A 25,006-nucleotide genomic window follows, 5' to 3' on the forward strand; every position below is an offset into this window, starting at 1 on the left:
CAGCAGAGTTCTTATTGTACACTTCAGTTAAATGTCTTTTTCTAAACTTTTTTCTAAACTGTGTAATGCACTCTAAGTCAATGTGAGAAAGGTGGACTCTAAATCAGAGGTTTCCCGCCTTTTGGATATAGTGACTAGGGGTGTATTATTTGGGTTTCCAATTCGGGATAAATACCCAAATCGGAACCAGTTCTTAAAGATTTGGGAATTCCGAATTGGGCTCAGCATTGTAGGCCTGATTCGGGAATCCCAAATCAAAGCTTTCCAAAGCGATTCGGGTCACTTTGGAAAGCTTCAGGCAGTTTAAACCCCATGCCAGTCAGCTAGAGCAAGGGTGGGGTGGGGGGTTAAAATTTAGAGTGCTCCCCATGCCGCTTGCAAGCCAGTCAGCTGGAGCAAGGGCAGGGGGTTTAAACTTTAAAGTGCTCTTGGAGGGCACTTTAAAGTTTGCATCCTTGCTCCAGCTGATTGCTGGGGTTTAAAGTTTAAAATGCCACTTACAAGTGGTGCCTGTGGCAGCCTCCTCCTCCACCCAGCCGGTTGTTGCAGTGGCGGCCTGCCAGCCAGGTAAATCTGGGAGGGAGCTGGGCCAGGACAAAGCTTCCCCTGGCTTTTTCACTTCGATGTACTCCAAATCTTTACAGAGCATACCAAAGCGGTTTAAATACCCAAATCCTGAAGCGGCTTGCTGCTTCGGAATTCAGGTTATTCCAGATTGTTTTCTCACTTTGGGTAAACCCGAAGCAGGAACCCTGTGAACACCCCTAATAGTGACCCACAAGCTGAAATTTATTAGATACAATGACTTATCTAGGGTTGTCCCAAGGCTTTCTGGTGCCCTAGGTATGATCTTGGTGCTCATTTAACCCAGCATTATTTTCTACAATGGCCAATATATGTTTTAGAGAAACCAACAAACATCAAATCCTACTATGAACTCCAGGCAAATGGCATTCTGAAGCACACAGCCTTTGCATATAGGGCTACACTTCCGCCTTTGACCACCTAGTTCTTCTCTATTACTCTCTCTAATCTCCTTTAAGATTCTAACAGGGCCGGATCTACGGGGGGCAGGAGGGGTAGTCTGCCCCCGGCGCCGCCAGGGAGGGGGCGCCGGGAGCAGCTCCCAGCTGCCGGAGCGCGCAGGCGGCAGTGTGGGCAGCCTCGCAGCCCCCGCGCTGACTTTTGCCTGCCCTGCAGGGCAGGGGGTATGCGGCAAGCCGGCCGCCCCCTGTCCTGCGGGGAGGCGAATGCCGCGGGCAGCCTCGCAGTCCCCCGTGCTGTTTTCGCCTGCCCTGGAAAGCAGGGGGTGCGCAGCAAGCCGGCTGCCCCCTGTCCTGCGGAGCAGGCGAAAGCAGCGCGGGGGGCTGCGAGGCCACCCGCGCCATTTGCCTGCGGGGAGGTGAATGGGGCGGGCTGCTTCTCAGCCCCACATGCTGACTCCATCCGCCCTGCGTGATGACATCACCAAAGTGACATCATCATGCAGCGTGGGGAGCGTGTGTGCACGCGCTGTGCGCGCAAGACAGTAAGTCAAGGGTTGCCCCGGGCGTGGGCAACCCTGGATCCAGCACTGGATTCTAAGAAACTCACTCTAGTAACCATCAGGACACATTTTATTTGATTCTTAATCTATCCCCATGTGTATACAGTGAAGAAAAAAATACCAATGAATGTATGACATGGAAGATACTGTTACCAGGGTCAGGCATTAGGTTCCAAAATACAGGTTGAAGCCTTGCCTCAAATTAAGCACTGACATTAGTTCTTACTGGAGCCACTTCACACATGATCATTTGTGTATACCTATAAAGTTACTAGTTGCTAGACAGCTTCCCCCACCCATTACTGATGCAAAGGGAAGGGGAATTGAGAATGTGAAAAGTTGGCATGGAGGGAGAGAAGAGAAAGAAATCAATGCAACGGGCAGGGGCAGCCATTAAGGAGGGCTGGCCTGCAACCCACTTTCAGAGTCTTTGCAACCCACTTCTGGGTCCTGACCCACAAGTTGGGAAACACCACTTCAAATAACATAAATAAAAAATCAAATAAATAATAAGACTCGAACTGTGAGAGTTTCTATAAAGTATGTATGTACAGTTTCTATTTCTGAAAATGTTCTTCCTGTTAAACAAAGGGCAATGTCTCCATTAGTCACAAAAGATACTGGTCAGTTAAATTCACAGGAAAATCACAAACATTTTCAACACAAAGCAGCAAGAATGAAAGCCAGTGGTTGAAATGTCCTAAGTTAATTTGAAATAAAGCAATGGATGTATGAATCCAGATGGAAGAATTCAAACTAGAAAGTTTCAGTTTAATTTATTCAAGCTTAACAGCCCATAGGCCATACACTATAAACAAAATTTAAGAATTAAAAATAACAGTAAAACAAAAGTTATCATGTCAACAATGCAGCTTTTGCAAAGGATACTCAGAAGTAATCTTAATCTTAAAAGAGTCAGGAATGGCCAATACTTCAGTAGCCATTTTTAAAGAAATCTCTCTCTGGCTATTGCATGCTTTGGAAAATTTAAACTAGAAAAGATATTTTTAAAGAAGTAATGAGTGCAAAAATCCAGATGCCCAGTACTGGCGTCAGGAAACAAGTTTATGAGGTGATCTGAAAAAATATTCCTCACAAATTTCTATGTCAAATGCATCACTATGAAGTTCTCCCAGTAGCATTATGTTTAAATTCATATTGACCTTGACCATTTCAAGATACTTACCATTAGTAGGTACGTTTCTGAAATTCTCTCGCTGCAGCATCCAGTTTACAGCCTCACTTTGATACTGTCTTAGTACAGGAATCAATGCAGAGTGCTGTACATTTTCTTTCAAAAACTCTGTTTCCTTCTGATGAGTATGCCTCACATAGTCATAAAGCTCTTCAATATTCTGCCGTTCTATCTCTCTGTCTGACTCCTCCTCCTCATCTTCCAGTATATCTAAACAGAATAAAAGACCAACTACTCACTATAATCTGAAACCAACATCTTGAATTCTTTAAGATGTACTTATTTATTTGCTAAACAGAAATTTTACCTATTACCCAGTTTCCTGGGGGAAAAGTGCAGATGACTAGTGAAGGCAATGGCAAACCACCCAGTATAATGTCTGCCAAGAAAATGTCGTGATGCGACGTCCCCCCATGGGTCAGTAATGACTCGGTGCTTGCACAGGGGACTACCTTTACCTTTACCTGTTAATACAGTACAAACAGACAGTGTGGGGTAATGGTTAGATTGGCAAGCCAGGATCTGAAAGACTCAGTCTCAAATCTCCCCAGTGCCATAAAGCTCACTAAGTCTCCTGGGGCAAGTCACACATTCAATATAACCTACTTTACAGGGTTGTTGCAAGGATAAAATGGAAGAGAAAGGAGCAATGTTGTAAATTATTTTATGTCCCCACTGGGGAGGAAAGCATGGTATAACTATCTGAATTAATAAAAACTGGAGGAGCCAGCAGCAATTTTGGGACAACACCTCTTCCAGGTGTGAGCATAAAGTACTGCCTAGAGCCACAGGCAAAGTGGAACTGAAATCCCTATGTTGCTGAGGGAAGGAACAACAGTTGGAGGCAGTTGCTGGCACTCCTCTTGTCTACTGAGGCTCAGTGGGAGGAGATGTAATACCAATGGAAGCAATGCAGACACATTGCTTCCATATAGCCACTCCTTTCTCTGATGCTTTTAAGCCTCACGCTGCTCAAGCACTTGCGCTGCATCATGCACCTGCCAGCTGTCTCAGTTCTGCTCCTGCAAGCACTCATCATCACTGTTCATGCTGGGCCAGTACTGTGCTGCTAGCCTGGCACTGCACCTTCTGGCTTAGAGGGCTTTCCTTGCCCTTCTTTGATGGTGCTCCTGAGGCTCTGGTGATGAGGGGAGAGAGCTGAACTACAAGAAACTCACCTTGGTTCAAACAGAAATATAGAATTAAAAGCAGGCTGGATATAACACCAATTCCATGCAAAGGGATAATCCAAATCAAGAGGAGTCTCGATCATCATTTCTAAATCCACTAACTTCCAGCACAAAGCATCATGTCTAGATCCTCTAGGAAGGTATCTACTTACCTTTAGCAACTACTCCAATAAAAATAAATTGAACAACATCAGAAGTAATAAAGCTTTCCAGAGGGATGAGACAAGGCTGTTCTCTTTCAGCATTGCTCTTTGCCATCACTTTAGAACCCTTAGCTGCTAGGATTCATGAAAATGATCACATTCAAGGTATAAAAATAGCTTCAAAAATTCGTAAGTTAAGTATGTTTGCTGACAACGTGCTACTATATATCACAAAGGCAGAAGAATCCTTACCGCATCTACAGTAAATCCTCGATCTATATGCTCAAGTTTCTGGTCTAACAACTAATACCTCTAAATCAACTGCACTCCCTATGAATATTAAAACACAAACCAAAGAGAAAATCTGCTCAAAATATAATTATCAACAGGCCTACAACTACTTTCTGTATCTTGGAGTTAATATTCCCTTTAACTTCAATCATCTAATAAAATATAACCACGCTCAGAAAATCAGAGAAATAAAACTAGACTTACTCAAATGGAACAAACAGCAAAACCCATGATACAACAGTTATCATTTAGTCAAAGCATTTGTTCTTCCAAAAATAATCTTCCTTTTCCGTGCCATCCCAGTATCACTACCAGCAGAAACAGTGAAACAATGGCAATCCATACTCAATAGTTTCCTATGGAACTATAAATGTCCGAGAAGCTCCTTCCAAGTCCTGAGACAGAAAACTACCAATGGAAGCTTCAACTACTCAGTGTCATATGCAAACGCTATCAGCCTTACAAACACAATACAGATGGTATGAAGAAAAGAACAAGAAGACTAGTTACAAATTTTGAAATCTCTCCATCACCCCATGACAGTACAAGAATTATTGTAGAGCAAACGTAGTTCCCACCCATCTCAGTTCAAATAAGTTTTTAATGAAAATACTTAGTTTGGGACTCCTACAGAGCAAATTTTTTCCCAAAAATATCGCGCTACTCTACATTTTTATCACAAGACTGGTTTCTACCTGGAAAAGGTCAAACAATCTGCAATTAGTGGAGACAACTTAACATCACAAGACTAATAGATATAGCGTCAAAAAAAGGTATACTAACAAAAGATGAACTAAAAAAGAAAGTAAACAAGACTATTCCCTGGTTCTCATCTCTCCAACTCTCTCATAGGGCTGCACAAATACAGTTAATGGATATACTATATAAACCTAAATCAGATATTGAGAACATATTAGACCAGCCAGATCCAACCAGGAAAGGCCTTATCTCCAAAATTTATAAAATTATCATCCAAATCAGCAAACCCAAATCAACAAACTTCCAGACAAAATGGCAACAGGATTGTGGAATGGCATTAACTACTGACCAATGGGAAAAAATCTGGATATCAAAATTACTCAACTCTCAAGAAATAAACAAAAAAATCCAAACATACAAAATCATAACATGGTGGTACTATACACAAAACCTAGCAGCAATTACATCATCATATTCTCCTCTGTGCTGGAAAAAAACGTGCAGAAATCGGAACATATGCACATTGCTGGTGGTAATGGCCAATAATAAACAAATTTTAGCAGGAGATACTACAACACTTATATTATAACTGACTACAAAATTCCACTTTCAGCACAGCTCATTTTCTTGGATCAATGGAAAAATCTCAATATCCCTATGATAAGACACAATCTCATAGCCAGTTTGTTAATAGTAGCAAAAACAGTGATAGCCTCCGTTGGAATAAACAAACACCTCCATCAATAAACCAATGGTTCTCGAAAGTATGGAACCATTTTATCATGGAAAAAAATAGCAGTCTACAAAAATCTAACATATATCCTAAAATAGCAATATTCTATAAAACAGGGTTGCACTTACCTGTAGCTGTTATTCGTCTAGGTCTTTGGGCAGGCACACATTGGGACTGCACAGGCAAGCTGTTGGAAAGCTTTTCAAGCTCTCAGACGCTATACAGCGCTCCTCCACAGCAACACGCCTGCGCAAAGCATTCCCACCAAAAGCGGCGTTGCTGGGTGGAGCGACCCTTCCTCCCTCAGTTCCTCCTATGCCACTGTAAGGTGTCATAATCTCACAGTGGGGTGGGAGGGAATGTGTGCCTGCACGAAGACCTAGACGAACAACAGCTACAGGTAAGTGCAATATTGTTTTTGTTGTCAGTCATCAGTGCAGTCCCACATAAGGAGTTTCTCATCGAAAAACTGAAGGAATGGAAGGTCTGAACGCAGAGCTCCTATCTCTCCTACCCTCCTTAGAGAGGTTATCACAACCAGTAAAGCGACCTTCCAAGAGGGAAAGGAGCGAGTGAAGGGTGGGGTCTTCTCAAACATGAGCTTTTGCAAGCTCAAGCCCTCACTATTCCAGCAAGACAGAAACATGGTAAGAGATCTAAGAAACCAATGTGAATGAACAGAGAGCTCCAGAATAAGCTAAAGGAGAAAAAGGAAATGTTCAGGAAATGGAGAGAATGACAGACCTCTAAAGAGGAATAAATAAGGGTTACTAGGTACTGCAGATCAGCCATCAGAGAAGCCAAAGCTCAATATGAACTGCGTCTGGCTAGGGGGACTGGCTACAATAAGAAAAACTTCTACAGATATGTGAGAAGCAAATGCAAGATAAAAGAGGCAATTGGACCACTGATGGGAGTGGAAGGAGAAACTCTGATGGAGGGCAGAGAAAAAGCAGACAGGCTTAATGACATTTTTGCCTCGGTTTTCTCCCTGAAGAAGTTGAGCCCATCTAGAGATGGCAGTAGACATGACAGGACACCTGGGGGGCTAGTTGACAGAGAGGTTGTGGAGAGGCACCTGGCTGTACTGGATGAATACAAATCCCCTGGGCCGGATGGCATGCACACAAGAATGCTCAAAGAACTTTCTAGAGAACTTACAGAGCCTCTGTCCATCATCTTCAAGGCCTCCTGAAGGACTGGGGATGTGCCGCAAGATTGGAGAAGAGTGAAAGTTATCCCAGTCTTTAAGAAAGGGAAGAAGGATGATCTGGGAAACTACAGGCCGGTCAGTCTGACTTCTGTTGCTGGGAAGATATTAGAGCAGATTTTAAAGGGATTGATCTGTAAGCATCTGAAAGACTGCTTAGTGATCCGGGGAAGTCAACATGGTTTTGTATCCAACAGATCTTGTCAGACCAACCTGGTTTCCTCCTTTGATAGAGTGACGAGCTTACTGGATCGTGGGAACTCTGTCGACATGATTTACCTGGATTTCAGTAAAGCTTTTGATAAGGTCCTCCATGACATTCTAATGGGTAAACTGGAAGACTGCAGACTGGACTATAGGACAGCTCAGTGGATAGGGAACTGGTTAGAAGACCGCACCCAAAGAGTGGTGGTCAATGGCGTTTCATCAGATTGGAGGGAGGTGTCCAGTGGGGTGCTGCAGGGCTTGGTTTTGGGCCCGGTATTTTTCAATATTTTTATCAATGATCTGGATGAAGGGGTAAATGGGTTACTCATTAAATTTGCTGATGATACCAAATTGGGAGGAGTGGCAAACACCCAAGAAGATAGAGTTAAAATTCAACAAGACCTGAATACTCTAGAGAAGTGGGCGGTTGTGAACAGGATACAATTCAACATAAATAAGTGCACAGTATTACATCTGGGACACAAAAATGTGAAGCACAAATACTGGATGGGGGATACACTTCTGGGTAGTAGTGTATGCAAAAGATCTTGGAGTAAGAGTAGACTGTAAACCAAATATGAGCAGTCAGTGTGATGCAGTGGCAAAAAAAGCGAACTCAGTCTTGGGTTGTATCAAAAGGGCCATTGCATCGAAATTGCAGGAGGTCTGCCTTGGTCAAGCCACACCTGGAGTACTGTGTTCAGTTCTGGAGGTCTCACTTCAAAAAGGATGTGGACAAAATCAAGAGGGTGCAGAAGGCAGTGACGAGAATGATCAAGGGTCTGGAGACTGAGCCCTACAAGGAAAGGCTGAGGGTCTTGGGAATGTTTAGTTTGGAGAAGACAAGATTGAGGGGGGACATGATTGCTCTCTTTAGATATTTGAAAGGCTGTCATCTGAAGGAGGGCAAGGAGCTGTTCCAGTTGGCAGCAGAGGATAAGACTTGAAGAAACGGGCTTAAATTACATGCAGTAAGGTACCTGCTGGATATTAGGAAAAATGTTTTCACAGTCAGAGTAGTTCAAAGGTGGAATCAGCTGCCTTGGGAGGTGGTGAACTCCCCTTCACTGGCAGTTTTCAAGAAGAGGCTAAATGAATATTTTTCAGGGATGCTTTAGGCTCATCCTGCATTGGGCAGGGGGTTGGACTAGAAGGTCTGTATGGCCCCTTCCAACTCTGTGATTCTGTGAATTCTGTGAAGAGAGGAGGTTAAGGTCAGAAGAAGCTAGGGGCTCAAAGGGTGCTAGTATGAGTTGACCCAATACTAGAGAGAGGCTCCATTGTGGCAGCAGGGCCCACCTAGGCGGGAAGGTGTTATTCACCCCTTTCAAGAATTGCTTAGAGGCCTGATGCAAGAATACTGTTCTAACATCCACGGTTTCGTGGAAGGAAGAGATAGCCGCCAGGTGGACCTTGAAATGAAGAGGCTGCCAAACCACTCTTTAGTAGAGACAGCAAGCAATATGACTGCTACAGGGCAGGAGAAAGGAGAGAAGTTTGTGGTAGCTGTCAGTTCTAGGGTGGCAGTCCCTGGCAGTTAGACCCCCAAGCCCCTCACAGCGAGCACACAGGTGCATTGGTGGAAGAAACTTTATTCAGAGATCTATTCAGTTCAGATGTTCACTCATAGGTAGAAGTTGGCAGAAGTGATTATTCAAACAATAGGACTACAGATTATAGGGGACGTTCTCCCGCCCTCTGGGCCATTTGAGTTCAGGCGCAAAAACCCAAAAAGTTACATGGGAACAGATTAGTTTAGTCTAGACAAAGTACAGAATGGGATAATTCCCTCCTGTGAAAAAGATACATTTCAGTACACAGCTGCAGCTCTGGTCCAAGGACACTCAGAAGTGAAAGCGCATATTTCTTAGAGATAACAAAGAGGCCATTGGCTCCTCCGGAAATTAGTATTAGCAGTCTAGACACCCTCAGGCGACTTATATAAAATGCATAAAATACAGTATTTAACTTTGGCATTATATCTGTGTAAGTATAAGATGGCATGTAAGATGCAGAACACAATAATGGCACGGACGCTTATATCACTCTCGGTATAAAGTGCAGAACACAACAATGGCAATGGATGCTTATAACACTTTCAGTATAAGATGCAGAACACAACAATGGCATGGATGCTTGCATACATGACAGCAGCTACCCATCTAGAGAAGCAAGCCCATTTGTGCCCTTATGAGGACCTAGTGGATTGTTTACGGGCATTCAGCATGACCTGAGTCACTTCTCTGGAGAAGGGGGCTGTGTCGGTAGCAGAAGCCAAGCTGTAAATTTGAGAGCAGCCACATTGTGGTGTAACACCTGCCCCCTGTGGATGAGGTCTGGAACCTCCAGGAGGTGGATATACGACCCTCTGGACATCTCCCACGGGGTTGGGAACCAGTCCCTGCACGGCCAGAAGGGGGTAATTCGAATGCAATGTGAACTGAAATGATGGATTCTGCTGAGCACCTTGGGGATCAGGGGTATGGGTGGGAAGGCATAGAACAGGGCCCCCACCCATGGGAGTTGAAAAGCATCCCCTAGGGAGTTGGGGTCCAAGTCTTCCAGGGAGCAGAAATTGTCAACTTTGGAATTTTCTGCTGGTTTTCCCCACTCTCTGAATATGGGGAGTAGGTAATGAATATTGATGGACCACTCATGATGCAGTTGAAATATTCTGCTCAGGGAGTCCGCTCTGTTGTTTCCGGTCCCCGCTATGTGAACTGCCTGAAGAAAGATGTTGTTTTGAACTGCCCAGTGTCAGTCTTGCAGCCTCAGAACAGAGGGTCAATGAGGCTGTTCCTCCCTGCTTGTTGATGTAGTGTTGTCCGTGCAGACCTGGATCCTCTTGTTGCGGAGAAGATCTGTAAAAGAAGCAAGGGAGTACCTAATTGCCCTCGGTTCCAGAACATTAATGTGCATAGAGCGTTTGGCGTGAGACCATATCTCCTGTACAGACAAGTCGCCGCAGTGCACGCTCCAACCCAAAAGGGAAGCTTTTGTGGTGATGGCAATTTCGGGTGTTTGGATACCAAACAGCATTCTCCAGAGGTTAGTCTCCAAGGTCCACCAATCAAGAGATCTGATCATCGTTCTGGGGATGGAAAGCTTCTTCCCCTGGTGGTCTCTAAGGAGGTCGAAGTGTCAGATAAACCAATTTTGGAGTGGCCTCATATGGAGGCGGGTGAAAGACACTACACTGGTGGTGGATGCCATCAGAACTAGGAGTTTCTGAATTAGTTTGGCTGGTTGGAAGCGGTCTTTCTTGAACTGAGTGGCCAGGCATTGGAAGGATCTTACCCAACTCATTGGTAGGAATGACCTCCCAACTGTGGAGTCTAATCTAGCCCTGATAAATTGTATGAGTGGGAACTAGTGCAGATTTTTCCCCATTGATTATCAACCCCAGGTGGGACATAGTTTGGACAGTAATCTCTATGTGTTCCTGGAGTCGATTCTTGGAGGGGGCAACCAGTCATCCAGGTAAGGGTAAACAGCGCAGCCCTGTGACTTCAAATACGCTACCACAATCGCCATGCATTTTGTAAATACTCGGGGGGCAGAGGAGAGACCGAAAGGGAGGACTGAATACTGAAATATCTCCCCTTGAAAATAAAATCTAAGGTATTGCCTATGGTCTGTGTATTGTGATGTGGAAATAAGCAGCTTTGAGATCAATGACTGCGAACCAGTTATTGGGCTCTAGGTATTGTAAGACACTGGAGAGGGTCAGCATTCTGAATTTTTCAACTTTAATGAACAAATTAAGCTGACAGAGATCCAGAATAGGGGGGAGTCCCCCATCATTCTTTTCTACCAGAAAGTATCTGGAGAAAAAACCCTGGAGAGTCTTCAGGTGGGATCCTCTGAATAGCCCCTTTCACCAGGAGCTCTTCAATAACAGGTGAGAGAGCCTCCCCTGGGCACGTAGAGGCACTGCAGGGTAACGATAACTGCGGTAACTTTGTGAAATGCAAATGGTAACCAGAACGCACAATCTGGAGAACCCAGGAATCAGTAGAGATCAATGCCCAATAATCCACGAAAGGGGCCAGCCTGTCCCTAAACAGGCAGGGTTGTTGGGCAGTTAGTCAAAAGAGGGGTTTCTGACTCTGTCCTGGCTTCAGGGAACTCAGTTGAGGTTACCTGGACCTAGACTTCCCGGATCGTTTAGTGCTTCAACGAGGGTAGTTGGAATACAGCTTATGTTGGTAGGATTGATAGGGCTGATACAAGTACCTCGATCAGTGTTGATAAGGCTGGTGACCCTGGTAGTGCTGTTTAAAAGGGTATTATTGTTGATGATGCTGATGTTGGGGGGCAATGACCCCTAGTGCTCGAGGTGTCTGCTGGTTTTTCTTCATTTGCTGAAGGGATTCATCAGTATGCTCAGAGAACAGCGATGAGCCCTCAAAAGGGAAGTCCTCTATTTTGTTACATTTCTCCTGGGGAAGAGCTGTAGAATGTAACCAGGAGTGGCAGCGAAGGACTATAGCTGAGGTCATTGCCCTGGCTGAGCAGTCTGCAGAATGTCTGCCCACAGATATCTGTTGTTTGGCAAGCCTCATGGCCTCCTCCTGAAGCGCCTGAATGAGCGCCCTTCGTTCAGCGGGCAGGTCCTTGGTATAGTTTGACAGGCGATCCCACAGGAACAGGTTGTATGATCCCATGATGGCCTGATAGTTTGCAATTCAGAATTCTAATGCTGCAGAGGAGTATATCTTGTGTCCAAGAGATTCTAGCTTATGTCCCTCTTTATCCACTGGGGATGAGTGTGAACTATAGTGGTGTCTAGATTGCACTTCCTCAGTAACGAGGGATGAAGGACGTGGATGCGTGAATAGGAAAGTGCAATCCTTCTGCTGCAGTTTGTAGGCATTTTCATTCTTGCACGATGTGGCAGGGGATGAAGCTGGTTTGTCCCAAACTGTGTGCGCTATGTCCAGGAGATCTTCCACCGGTGGAAACGACACCGAGGCTGGAGTGTTAGAATAAAGTGCTTTGAGCACTTTGCTCGTGGGTTTCGGAGTGGCAGAGGTCACATCCAGGTCCAGAGCATGCGCCATCTGGAACATTTGATCAGAAAACAGGCAAGAATCTTCATTTGGGGAGACAGATACGGTGTCCCCTACTGCCTCATCTGGGGATGGATCCGAAGCTGGATCTGACACCAGCTTGGAACGGTGAGAAGCTGCGTCCTCTCCTTCGAATTCAGACAAGGCAGGAGAACGTTCATGGAATCGAGATGAACCTGAAGTTGAGCTCATCGGATCCAGGAGCAGTGGAGTCAGCACCATGCCCATCGGAACCGAAGGTGGAACCGATGGGGCGAAGAGTGGTGCAGACTGCAGTCATGCAAGGAAATCCTGCCAATTTAGGATCTGCTTGTGAGGTGCGCTCTAAAACACAGCTAATGGAGTTTGAGCAGCCAAAGGCAAGTTCCATGCCAAGGATGAAGGAGCCATCGGTTCTGAAGGCGCCCAGTATTGACGGCAGGCACGAAACTGAGCTCGGATCCAGCAAGAAAGATTGGTGGATCTCCCCAATCGGGCTTATGCTCTCCTCCTCCCTGTGCAGCAGGAGGGTAAGCGGCGGTGATGGTGTCGCTGGTGATTGAAGGATCTCTTCCTCAATGGAGCAGAAGACGAAAAATGATGGTGACAGTGCGAAGGCATTGACACTAACTTTCAAAGATGCTTCATTTTAGCCTTGCATTTTTTGGCCAGGGGTTCCGACATGGCTCGATCCCTGTGGGAGGATAAGCGGTGCTTTTTCGATTCCGACTTTGACTGCGCGCCCTAGGATGGAAACAAGGGCCTTGTGGGGTCTGATGCTGGCTCAGGCGTTGGAACCGAGGGGCAGTTCCGATTCAGATCCGGTGTACTGGCCTTAGAGCTGGAAGGGTTGTGCTCAGAGCATGACTTTGGATCCTGTTCTGCTGTTCAGGATGTAGTTGGTTTGTCGGAGGCAGTAAGGGACAATTCCCATAGCGCCGCTTTTAAACACGCAGCCCGATCATTTCTGGCATTGGGGGTAAACTGCTTACAGTGTTGGCAGGCCCCTACATTATGGTCCTCACCGAGGCAGAGCAGGCAAAGTTCGTGCTCATCCGAGCAAGGCATTTTCGTCCCACAGCGAGTGTATTTTTTGAATAAGGCTTTCTGAAATGTTGTAGACATCACAATCTCGATCGACAGAGAAAAGAGAGAGCTGAGAGAAACGAAGAGAGAGTGAGAGACAGAAAGAATCTTCCTTAACGGCAGCAAGAAAGGAACTGAGGGAAGAAGGGTCGCTCCGCCCAGCAACACCGCTTTTGGCAGGAACATTCAGAGCAGGCATACTGCTATGGAGGAGTGCCCTCTAGCATCTGAGAACTTCAAAAATCTTTCTGATGGCTGGCCTGTGCCTGAGCAGTCCCAATGTGGGACTGCACTGAAGACCGACGATGAACAAATGGTTACCTTTTTTTTTAATATATCACCAAAAATGAAGCACAAACTCCAAACCAGCTATATGAACTAATTCTCAATCATAAAACCAAATAAATGTGAAGGTATCACAATGTCAAAATCAATACAATTAAAAATTTAGGAAAATAAAAAAAACAAAAGTAAACATCATCAATGTTAGAAAACTGGATTCTATGTATATAGTTAATATTGTAAAGACTGTTATGATATATGTTCTTTTTCATATGTATCTTTATAACTATTGTATGTGTTTAAAACACATACAGAGAGAGCTTATGATATTCGCCATATTCATAAGCCTTTTTAATAGCATGCAGCAGGTCTGACTGCTAACACAGTCCCCGATTTACAACCTCAGAAAGCACTCCAGCTCATCTGCAGTCAACGTGTTACAGGGTGATAACATTTGCAGGGTATAGTGTTGGTGTCTAGTCTTCAATCCTATCAAAGACTACTGCTTGTCCCAATTCATAACCTCCATCAAGGAAGTACTCCAGTTTACCTACAGGGAATTCTGAGAATAAACTGGATGCAACAGTAAAGCTTGAGGAGAATGTTGAGGCCTGGTCATCTCACAATAGAGTTAGTGTATAAGCTTCTTATTTGCCTCTAACTCTACACACTTCCATGAACCAAAAGATTTACAAGTGTGGGAAACAAATATCATATAAGAATCAAAACTGAAAACTGTTAAGATTTTTTATCATTTATAATGTTATTTATGATCTTTTGTGGGACCAAAAGTCTTACTGGGGAGGCAGGATAGAACTGACAGGGGCATAATCCCTTTTCACTGTAATAATGAAAGGCACTATTGTAAAGCCGCATTTAAAATACAATAATACACTGACATTATTGATGCAATGTACTGCACACAAAAGTCATACTCAATGCCTTCATATCCCTTGATTTCAATATTTTAAATTCTAAAGACTGAAACAGAGGGTCAAGAACAAATGCAGACATCTAAAAGATGTGTTTTAAGGAAACAAAAACAAACACTGCTAATTACAGAAAGGCATCTCCAGATGATGTTTCCATGCATGTTTACAACATTTGGTGGACATTTCATCAGTCACTGAATATTTCCCAAGTTTTTATCCCCCATGTGAGAGAAACATATTTTATTATTTTGCTACACCAAAGATTTTTGTGCATGCAATTTACTTTGTATCATGGTCTCTGAAGACAATGGAGAAGCAAATTATCTTCATCATATTTCATTTTATTTATGCTGAGAAGTGCCAAAACCCTCCTTACTATACCAAGATGGCTGACAGGGGAAATTAAAGTCATCTAAAAAGTGGCAAGGATACAAGAATATTTTCTTCAACATTTTTCTCAGTTGTATACATATGCTTTAATTATATAAACCATGTGTGTTAACACTGATAGTAGATAGTTAAAGCTACCTGGAATTATGAAATGGTAGAATTTTTCCATCAGTTTCTGAATGAGTTGGTTGGCTTTCTTTATTCTACCACCTCCATCACTAAGGAATTCCAGTTTGCTTAAGCCATGTTCTAGAAGATATATTCCAACCTGTGAATTAAATTAACAGGAAAACGAAGTAGCTGGAGTTTAATAAAATACCTTTTCCCAGGAAAATATTGAAATTTAGGAGGGAATTGAAATATTAATATCTTATCAAATATAAATAGCTTATCAAACAAACTTACTTTAGGTTGTTGTGGTTTTTCCGGGCTGTATTGCCATGGTCTTGGCATTGTAGTTCCTGACGTTTTGCCAGCAGCTGTGGCTGGCATCTTCAGAGGTGTAGCACCAAAAGACAGAGATCTCTCAGTGTCACAGTGTGGAAAAGATGTTGGCAGGTCATTTATATCTACTCAGGAGGGGTGGGGTTGAGCTGAGCCATCCTGTAAGAGTTTCCCAGGGTGTGGAATGCTAATGGCAGGAGGCTTCACTGTATCCTGAGGAGGTTCTTTTGCATATGGATTGGTGCTTGATGTGCTAATCTTCTCCGCAGGGCTATTGTCGAGTATAGAGTGTTTTGTTAGCCTGGTGTTTTTCAGAACTGGAAACCATGCTCTGTTCATTCTTAAGGTTTCTTCTTTCCTGTTGAAGTTTTGCTTATGCTTGTGAATTTCAATGGCTTCCCTGTGCAGTCTGACAAAGTAGTTAGAAGTGTTGTCCAGTATTTTGGTGTCCTGGAATAAGATACTGTGCCCTGTTTGAGTTAGGCTATGTTCAGCCACTGCTGATTTTTCAGGTTGTCCAAGTCTGCAGTGTCTTTCATGTTCTTTTATTCTTGTCTGGATGCTACGCTTTGTGGTCCTGATGTAAACTTGTCCACAGCTGCAGGGTATACGGTATACTCCTGCAGAGGTGAGGGGGTCTCTACTGTCTTTTGCTGATCATAGCATCTGTTGTATTTTTCGGGTGGGTCTGAATACTGCTTGACGGTTATGCTTTTTCATAAGCTTTCCCATCTGATCAGTAATTCCTTTGATATATGGCAAAAACACTTTTCCTGTAGGTGACTGTTTTTCCTTGGTTGTTTGATTCATCCTGGGTTTGATTGCTCTTCAGATTTCATTTCTGGAGTAGCCATTTGCCTGAAGTGCGTGGTTTAGATTATTAATTTCCTCATTGAGAAAGTGCGGCTCACATATCCGTCTTGCACGATCCACTAATGTTTTCATTATGCCTCTTTTCTGTCGGGGGTGGTGATTGGAGTTTTTGTATAAGTACCGATCAGTGTGAGTTGGTTTCCTGTAGACCTTGTGACCTAACTGAAAGTTTGCTTTGCGGATGACCAAGGTATCCAGGAATGGGAGTTTTCCCTCGATTTCTTTCTCCATTGTGAATTGTATGTTCAGGTGGATGTTGTTGAGATATTCAAAAACCCCATCAATTCTTCCTCCCCATGGCTCCAAATGATAAATGTATCATCCACAAACCGGAACCATACGCTAGGTTTGTGGGGTGCTGATTCTAGAGCTGTTTTTTCAAAATGTTCCATGTAGAAGTTTGCTATAACTGGGCTGAGAGGGCTCCCCATGGCCACCCCATCCATCTGTTCACAGAATTCGTTATCCCATTGGAAGTAACTGGTTGTCAGACAATGATGGAATAAGGCTGTTACATCCTCTGGGAAAATTTGATTAATAAGTGCAATAGTGTCTTTTACTGGAACCTTGGTAAACAGGGATACAACATCAAAACTGACAAGTATGTCTTGTGGATTGAGTTTCAGAGAACTGATTTTGTTGATGAAATCTGCTGAATCTTTGATGTAAAACGAGGTTTTCCCGATGTGGTCCTGCAGGAGATCTGCCAGATGTCTAGCTAATTCATATGTTGGTGAACCAATGGCACTCACAATGGGTCGGAGTGGGACTGAATCCTTATGTATTTTAGGGAGTCCATATAGTCTAGAAAAATCAAAGAGTCCAGTAGCACCTTTAAGACTAACCAATTTTATTTTATTGTAGCATAAGCTTTCGAGAATCAAGTTCTCTTCATCAGATGCCTGATCTGAACTGGTCAAATACAGAAGAGGAGGGGAGGGGAAAGAACGGGACATATATCACAAGAAGACAGGATGCAATTAGTGTGAAGGCAATCAAAACATTCCTTTGCTTGTAAATGTAAACATCTCCTTTTGGTGTGGAGTCAGTTTGCCGCAGTGAAGGTATACAATTCCTATGTAGTATAAGCCCTCGATAACCACAGCTCTCCCTGCCAGCTGCATCTGACAAAGAGAACTGTGGTCCCCGAAAGCCCACACGCACTCAGGCTGAGATAATTGACAAACAAAGCCCACACCAGGCGTCTCTGGGCTCCCCCAGACCACGCCTCTGTAAAGGAAATCTGTTACCTGTGATAATGTGATAACCATTCATAGTCTCTATTCAGTCCCAGCTTGACAGAGTCAAATTTGCATATGAATTCCAATTCAGCAGCCTCCCGTTGGATTTTGTTTTTGAAGGGTTTCTGTTGAACCACAGCGACTTTTAAGTCTTTGGTGGAATGTCCTGGTAGATTGAAGTGTTCTCCCACTGGTTTTTGGACGTTTCCATTTCTAATGTCAGATTTGTGTCCATTTATTCTTTTGAGTAGAGGTTGGCTGGTTTGTCCAATGTACAGAGCATATAGTCTAGGTAGCTGTGCTTCTGTCTTGCATAGTTTTCTGTGCGTGTCGGGATGTAGTGAGGAATTCTTGATCAGCGCATTTGTTAGCCTGGTGATTTTGCAGGTGGGATCTCGTTTTAGTTTTTTGTAGGTGGAGGGGTCCAGGAGTTCCTTAATCTTCTTTTTGTATTCCTCTGTTTTCATGATCACTGTAGCATTGCCTTTATCAGCTGGTAGAATGATGATGTCTGGATCTGCACTGAGGATCTTGATGGCATTTCTCTCCTTGCGTGTTATATTGCTGGTGGGAAGCTTTGCCTTTCGTAGAATCCTGGCTGTCTCTCCTCTTATTTCCTCAGCTTCCTCTTCAGGTAGATGACGAATGGCAGCTTCTACATTTGCAATGATGTCTTCCACAGGAAATCTGGTGGGGGTGACTGCAAAGTTTCCTCCCTTTGCCAAGATGGAGGTTTCTTCTGGTGAGAGTTGACGGTCTGTCAGATTGATGACAATGCGTGCATTGTCGAGCATTGGGCTTGCCTGTCTTTTTTCCTGTAGTTTGTTAAACTTCTGCTTCTGTCTGGATGTGTGGTTGGTAAAAACTTGTTCCATCTTCCTGTAGGTGAGGTTATCGACCTTGTCCCAATCCTGACTTCTCATTTATGGCTGGTGTTTTTTTTGGCATTTTATGACCTGCCAACATCTTTTCCACACTGTGACACTAAGAGATCTCTGTCTTTTGGTGCTACACCTCTGAAGATGCCAGCCACAGGTGCTGGCAAAACATCAGGAACTACAATGCCAAGACCACGGCAATACAGCCCGGAAAACCCACAACAACCATCGTTCTCCGGCCATGAAAGCCTTCGACAAAACTTACTTTACTTTAGCACATAAAATTGTACTATTAAGCTTTTTTATGGAATTTATATAAATGACATAGTATATTTAGCCTTTTAAAAACAGCGCCATCCTAAGCTGAGTTACCAACTTCCTAACTCCCCAAACTTTCTGAGCCTGCAGGAACATTTGGCATTTTGAGAGAACGTCATAGATGCCGAGCTCAAAACAGTAGCTATAGAAAATGGAACCAAGCACAAAATGGTTGCCACCTGTCCAGGCTCCATTCAAAGAAAGCTGCAGAGGTGCTTACTAGTTGAGCCTTTTAAATGGAGATACCAGAACCTTCTGCATGCAAAGCCAGTGCTCTATGAATGGCCCATGGACCCAGTTGTAAAGCATTCTTAAGGGGAACTCAATAAATGTGCCTGGGTATTGTATTCAGCAGTTCAAACCAAAAGTCTACTATTTATAATATAGATGTTCTGAAACTGGATCCTTAAGCATACTTATTCGGAAACAATTTAATAAAGGAATGGGTGTTACTTTCAAGCAAACATTTTTTGAGATTGGGGTACAAGAGATGCAAAACAGCACTCATACGTCAAAATAAACCAAACAATGCTTTTCATGCAGGTGAGATTTTTAGAAGTTGCAGAAATCCTCTGATGAAGAGAAGTCTGTGTCTGTTCGTATGAGTGTGTGCGCGTGTGTTTCATATTTACGGGGAAGTTAGAATCTGAGAACAAAAGAACAGTGTAAATGTGAACTGTAAATTACTATACTTTCCAGCTGTCTTTTTAAAAAGTGTTGACTTTGATAAGTTAAGCAAGGAATGAAGACTGTCACAGCATGAATTGTCAACAAATAATCATAGGATCAGCTAGATAAAGGTACGGATAGGGTGTAAAAATTCTACAAGCAGTAATAATTAATTGTCAAAATAAGTCAGCAAGTGAAAATGCAGTAGAACTTAGGCCCAGAACTAGTTTTCAGTGCCAAAACAAACATCAAAAGCTGGCTTCTGAGTATATGAAAACTGACTCCTCCCCACTCATACACCCCACCCCACCTCTAAGACCTGCACGCAGTCTGGAGCATTTAAAAGCGATAAAGAATATCTTTTTAGATACAAACCTTTGCTGGGCTGTGCAACAAGGAAGGCTACAAAGTTTTCACCAACTCTCCTCTACACAACACTGACATGGTACAGTTTGGCAGAGAATTCTGCAAAAAGCAATTCCTATTGATCACCAAGAGGCCTGCTGCAGTGGCCATCACCAAACAGAAGCAGTACAATGTGAGTAGCAACTTCTGCTCTCTTCCTACAGCATGATCAGCTCAACTTCATCTGAAATGGCTGCACCCAGGATGTACTCCCTGCTGATTGGCTGTGCTGTGGACAGGCCTTTGCCACAGCCAGCTGATTGGGGACACTGCTGTGTGTCCTTTTTTAAACAGAAAACTAAGGCATTTATACTTTTAAATTCCACAAATATGCCTACTATACAATTTAATGTGCTAAGTTATAAATTATGCATTTTATGTTGTTAAAACAGCAAAATAGGTTTACGATTGACAGGAAAATAAGTACTGCATATATTTCAATTTCCCCCCAATATCTGCTTTTTCTGGAAACAAAACAAAACAGAAAACATTTCCCCCACTCCCACAGGGCTTCAAAGTTTCTGGAAATTTTACACTTCTACTAATTACATAAACCAAGTACCTTTAAGCACTGAGCATCTCCAGGTCTTTGATAAAGCACAATTAGGCTCTTCTTTTGCAACCACATCAAGTCTTCCAACATTTCATTACTTAAAGATGATTCAACAAACATATCTTCTTCATAAGCACTTGGAAACGATTCTTCTCTCCCATCCATCTTCTCAATGCCTCTTGCTTGTACACAGATACACAGGTGATCACGAGATTCTGCTTTCATCAAGGTATAACTCTTTTTATAGAAATTCTCTGCTGGAAGTTGTTCAGGAAGAAGCTGAAGAACCATCTCCCCAAGCAAAGCCTTCCAAGAAGGATCAGGATAATATGGGGATATCACTATATTTAGTTGTATCGATAAAGAAGTTAAGAGATGGCAAGAATCCTCAGCTTCATCTATAACTGTTGAGAAGCTCAAGGATGACAGATTATTTCCTTTATGAGTCAAGTCTTCATCAGTGCTATCATCATTTATAACAATAAGGGATGTAGAAGATGAGCTTGTACCTGCAACAGGGTGTTCTTCATCCCCTGCATCTAAATCTGTCATCTCATTTTTCCGGTCATCATGCATATTCCAGCAGAGCTGCTTCTTTTTCTCATCATTCACCCTCACTGGAGGAGCACGTTTTCTACGGTTACTCATTTTGATGTTCTGTTAAATGACTCTCTAGTCTCTGTAAAACAGATGGATATTAGTCTATTACATTACCTGTACTTATCATTACAGGTTGGATATGGACAATAATTTCCACTAATGAAAGGAGTCATTTTTATTGATGATTTACTCATGCTGTAGACCTCCAATTCACCTCCATGCTATTCCTGGATGTGCCTGGTCTCTCAGAAGCAGCATTTCAGGGAGACTAGTGGGCAGCAGCAGGAATGGGATGGCCTTCCATTACCAGATATTATCACTGAGGTAGGTAAATGTAGTCCCCTGTGCAAGCACCGACTTATTACTGATCCATGGGGGACATCGCACCACAATGTTTGCTTGGCAGACTTTTGTTATGGGGTGGTTTGCCATTGCCTTCCCCAGTCGTCTATGCTTTACCCCCAGGAAACTGGGTACTCATTTTACCCACCTCGGAAGGATGGAAGGCTGAGTCAACCTTGAGCCAGCTACCTGATCCACCAGGATCGAACTCAGGTCGTGAGCAGAGCTTGGGCTGTAGTACTGCACCTTACCACTCTGCACCATGGGGCTCTTTATTATCACTGAGATCCAACCCTATATTTTGATGTTCTTCAAAATCTAGATGATTATTCAAATATTCATTTCTAACAACCACCTCAATCCCCATCCACAAGAAAACAAGTGAAAATGTAATTAGATCGCAACATAACAAGACTTTGTGGAGGATACCCACTGTATTTATGTGTTTGTCTTTTGCTGCTATGTTAAAAAAACTTACTAATTTTTACTAGTTATAATACTAACCATCTAACCAACTTCTTGTCTGTTGATATTTGAAGTATTAAGGTTCAAACCCAGAGACACTACCGCCATTTTAAAGCCTAACACGGGCGATTTAAGAATAGTGCCAGGGCTCAATCCACACCATGGTAGGAGCAGGTGCTCTTCTCCCCCCACCCAAAGCACCAACACAGTGATGGTAGGGCAGCTATTCTGGCACTTGAAAAGCCAGTTGAGAGAACAAAACCACATGGCTCTGCCGTACCATGGGCCTGATCAGGATCAAGCTCTCGTGGAATTTTCTAAATCACTAGAGTTAGCCTTTAAAATCACAGCAGCGTCCCTAGGTCAGACCCAGTGACACCATCACATCTAATTTGGCCATAACAAACCAATGGAAAGCATTCTCACTCTTTTAAAGATCACAGTCTTCATCTGCAAAGTGGTTAACCATCACCTGTTAACATGGATGAATGCACACAGCCAAGGAGCCCCATAAACCTGGTGATTCAGCAGGCATGAAGCAAGCTGATGCTACAATAAAACTGCAATTTACAATTTATCTACAGAAGTATATGGCAATCTGTCTTGTCTGAGCCTCAAGTGCTGCCCCAATCCCCTGCATCCCAAACTCTGAAATTAACAAGGCAAGGTTTGATGATGTAATGGGGTGGAGCCAAGTGATGTTATATTTTCATAATATGGCCCATTTAAGTCCAAGCAAGATCAACTGATAGTCCAGAACTGAACTGTTTGGATTGTGTACCCCTGACACTACAGCCACTGAAACCAACATTTTCAGGTATGTCTGTCCTATGTTTTCCAAACTTTTAAGATCAGAAAACACTGCAGTTTTTGGGCATTACTACCATGTCTTGAAACAATTTAGTTTTCTCTACCCCACACCTTGCACTGAATATTCAGCTGATGAAGCATACTAGAAAACCTGAAAACTTGCACGGTTTTGCAATACATATGGTTTCTGTTTTAAGCTGGTCCCAATTTTTTAAAAAAGTATTGCCCAATGTAACAATTTCCTTAGCTTTGATACTACCCTGTAATTATTTGCAGTTTATTTTAACTTTAAACCTTTGCCTTTTGACCTTTAATCCAGCTCTTCCTTACACTATCTTCAACTTATACCTCAGGAGGGCTCTGGTCACAGCCAACACACTTTTTAAATTCCACTCACACAGAGGTTCTCTACTTTACCCAAGCTTATACCTCAAGAACACTTCCCCTTTTGTCTTTGTGTGACCTTATATTGCTGCCTCCCAGACTCCCTCAAAAAGTTTTTTGAGCCACCAAAGTCTCTTGTCTTAGACCTCCCTGGTTTAACTTGTAATACAGGAACACTCATTATAGACGGTAGTTTGACAGAACAGTCAACGTGTCAGGGGTGGTTGTGAGGAAAAATAAAATTCTTGTTTCTTACAAGTAGAATTTATTTATAAGTACATAAGTGTGGTGGTTGCAGAATTTTTAAAATGTATTGGTTTCAGAATAGTTCTTAAGCTTGGCAGTTTCAAATGTAATTACATATTCTTAAAGGTATATTTACAGACTCAGTCACACAAAGTAATTTTCCACACAGGAGAATTACTAACAGAATAAACTCACATCCACACAGACATACACTCAGGCCTTTCTACACAATTTGCCTGACAGAATCCTTTCTCTGAGAAACAAAGGCTCTCTCTCATGAACACAGAGTTTCATTGAACATGGCAGAATAAATACTTTCAGAAATGCACAGGTTTTCTTCTCAGGCTCCACACATTCAGCCTGCTTTGCCCAGAATGAACACTTTTTCTCAGCAGAGACTACAGTTCACTCTGCCACCTAGGGTGCAGCTACCAGCCAATCATAGCAGATTCTATTCACCCACCCAACCCCCCCTTTTCCTCATTGGCCTGTATTTAAACTCACAGCAACAACGTTAAAAACTCTACATTAGCAAGCAGATATAAAATCTAAATTCTTTACATTACATGCAATATATTACACCCAACTTTTCAGTTTCACTTGCCAAGGTAAAGGCCATACATTAGTTTTCATGCAGGAAATGATATGGACAAAGCCTATATTGGTTCATATTTTGCCAGGTTTTGGACACTGGTCCAAAACAAAGCTGGTACAGGTAGTCAAGAAGCAAAAGAACGATAAGATTAAAAAGCTGCATCTGAGCGATTAAGAATATTTTCTGAAATGTCATAAAAAGTCATATTTATTTTATTTTTTATTTTTATTTATTTCAAATTTGCATTCTGCCCTCCCCGTGAGCAGGCTCAGGGTGGATAACAACATATCTAAAATCAAGTACAGAATAATATGTAATCATGTACCGAAATAGATTTTGGCCCAAAACAAAAAGATTTCACAAGTTGAATATCAATCCCTGCAAATTATTCTTCTAATTTTAAAGTCACCAGCATGTTATGAGGAAAACTTCCTGTAATTGTCTTACCAATTTGCTATCTTTGCTATATGCACTTCATGTATTTTCATCATTGCTTTAAAAACAAATGTGATTATAAGAATATCATATACACAATACATATTTTAAATACTAAAAAGTTTAAAGTGACAATTTTCCTTTAAATTGTCAAGTTATACCAACAATAATGACAAACTGGGAGTCTTTTGGTGCTACACCTCTGAAGATGCCAGCCACAGCTGCTGGCAAAACGTCAGGAACTACAATGCCAAGACCACGGCAATACAGCCCGGAAAACCCACAACAACCAACTGGGAGTCAGATGCATGCTTAAATGCTGACTAACAACTTCATAAAATCCATCCTTCCCTTCAAAGCCTTTTGATCAAAGTTTATGTATTAGATGGTGATTGTCCTATAACACAACACACAACTCTAAAAAATTTAGATAGATGAGGGTTACTGTAATGGACATCCTATTTAAGTGTGTGTGAAGGGAGAGCTGTTATTGTTTGTTACAACACAAGGTCTTCTGGCCCACAGAACAAATCTGCAAATATGTTCAGTATTACTGCAGTTTATAAGCTACTACCAAATTAATAATGTTAATCAAGGTAAGATGATATGCTACAGATACAAATTAGTTTATAGTTAACATAGATTTAAATTGACATCAGATGCACAGAGCATGTATTATGAGAGCTATATTAAACTGAGAACACACTTCCAGGTAATTTCTGGGCCAACTAGTCAGTTTCAGAAAATATATAACCTTTAACTAAGAGCAAATAAAAATAGATGACAAATCATA

The 25,006-nt window shown here is 42.6% G+C and overlaps 1 protein-coding gene across 4 annotated transcripts in view; it reads right to left on the minus strand.

Annotated features, from left to right (window-relative positions):
* The window catches only part of SHPRH (SNF2 histone linker PHD RING helicase), an 84,843-nt gene that overhangs the window by 59,209 nt on the left and 628 nt on the right, over positions 1 to 25,006 (minus strand). For 3 of the 4 annotated variants that reach the window (XM_054974795.1, XM_054974788.1, XM_054974804.1), the window contains exons 2-4: positions 20,346 to 21,015; positions 15,094 to 15,223; positions 2,733 to 2,951 (exon numbers count right to left, since the gene is read on the minus strand). In XM_054974795.1, the coding sequence (XP_054830770.1) occupies positions 2,733 to 2,951; positions 15,094 to 15,223; positions 20,346 to 20,984 (988 nt within the window). In that variant the 5' untranslated portion in view covers positions 20,985 to 21,015. Of the gene's footprint in view, positions 1 to 2,732; positions 2,952 to 3,048; positions 3,132 to 15,093; positions 15,224 to 20,345; positions 21,016 to 25,006 lie in introns of those variants that run through there. The other variant, XM_054974813.1, reaches the window with a different exon arrangement.

Source organism: Eublepharis macularius, chromosome 1 (assembly GCF_028583425.1).
Source record: "Eublepharis macularius isolate TG4126 chromosome 1, MPM_Emac_v1.0, whole genome shotgun sequence".
In the NCBI taxonomy this organism is placed as follows: Eukaryota; Metazoa; Chordata; class Lepidosauria; order Squamata; family Eublepharidae; genus Eublepharis; species Eublepharis macularius.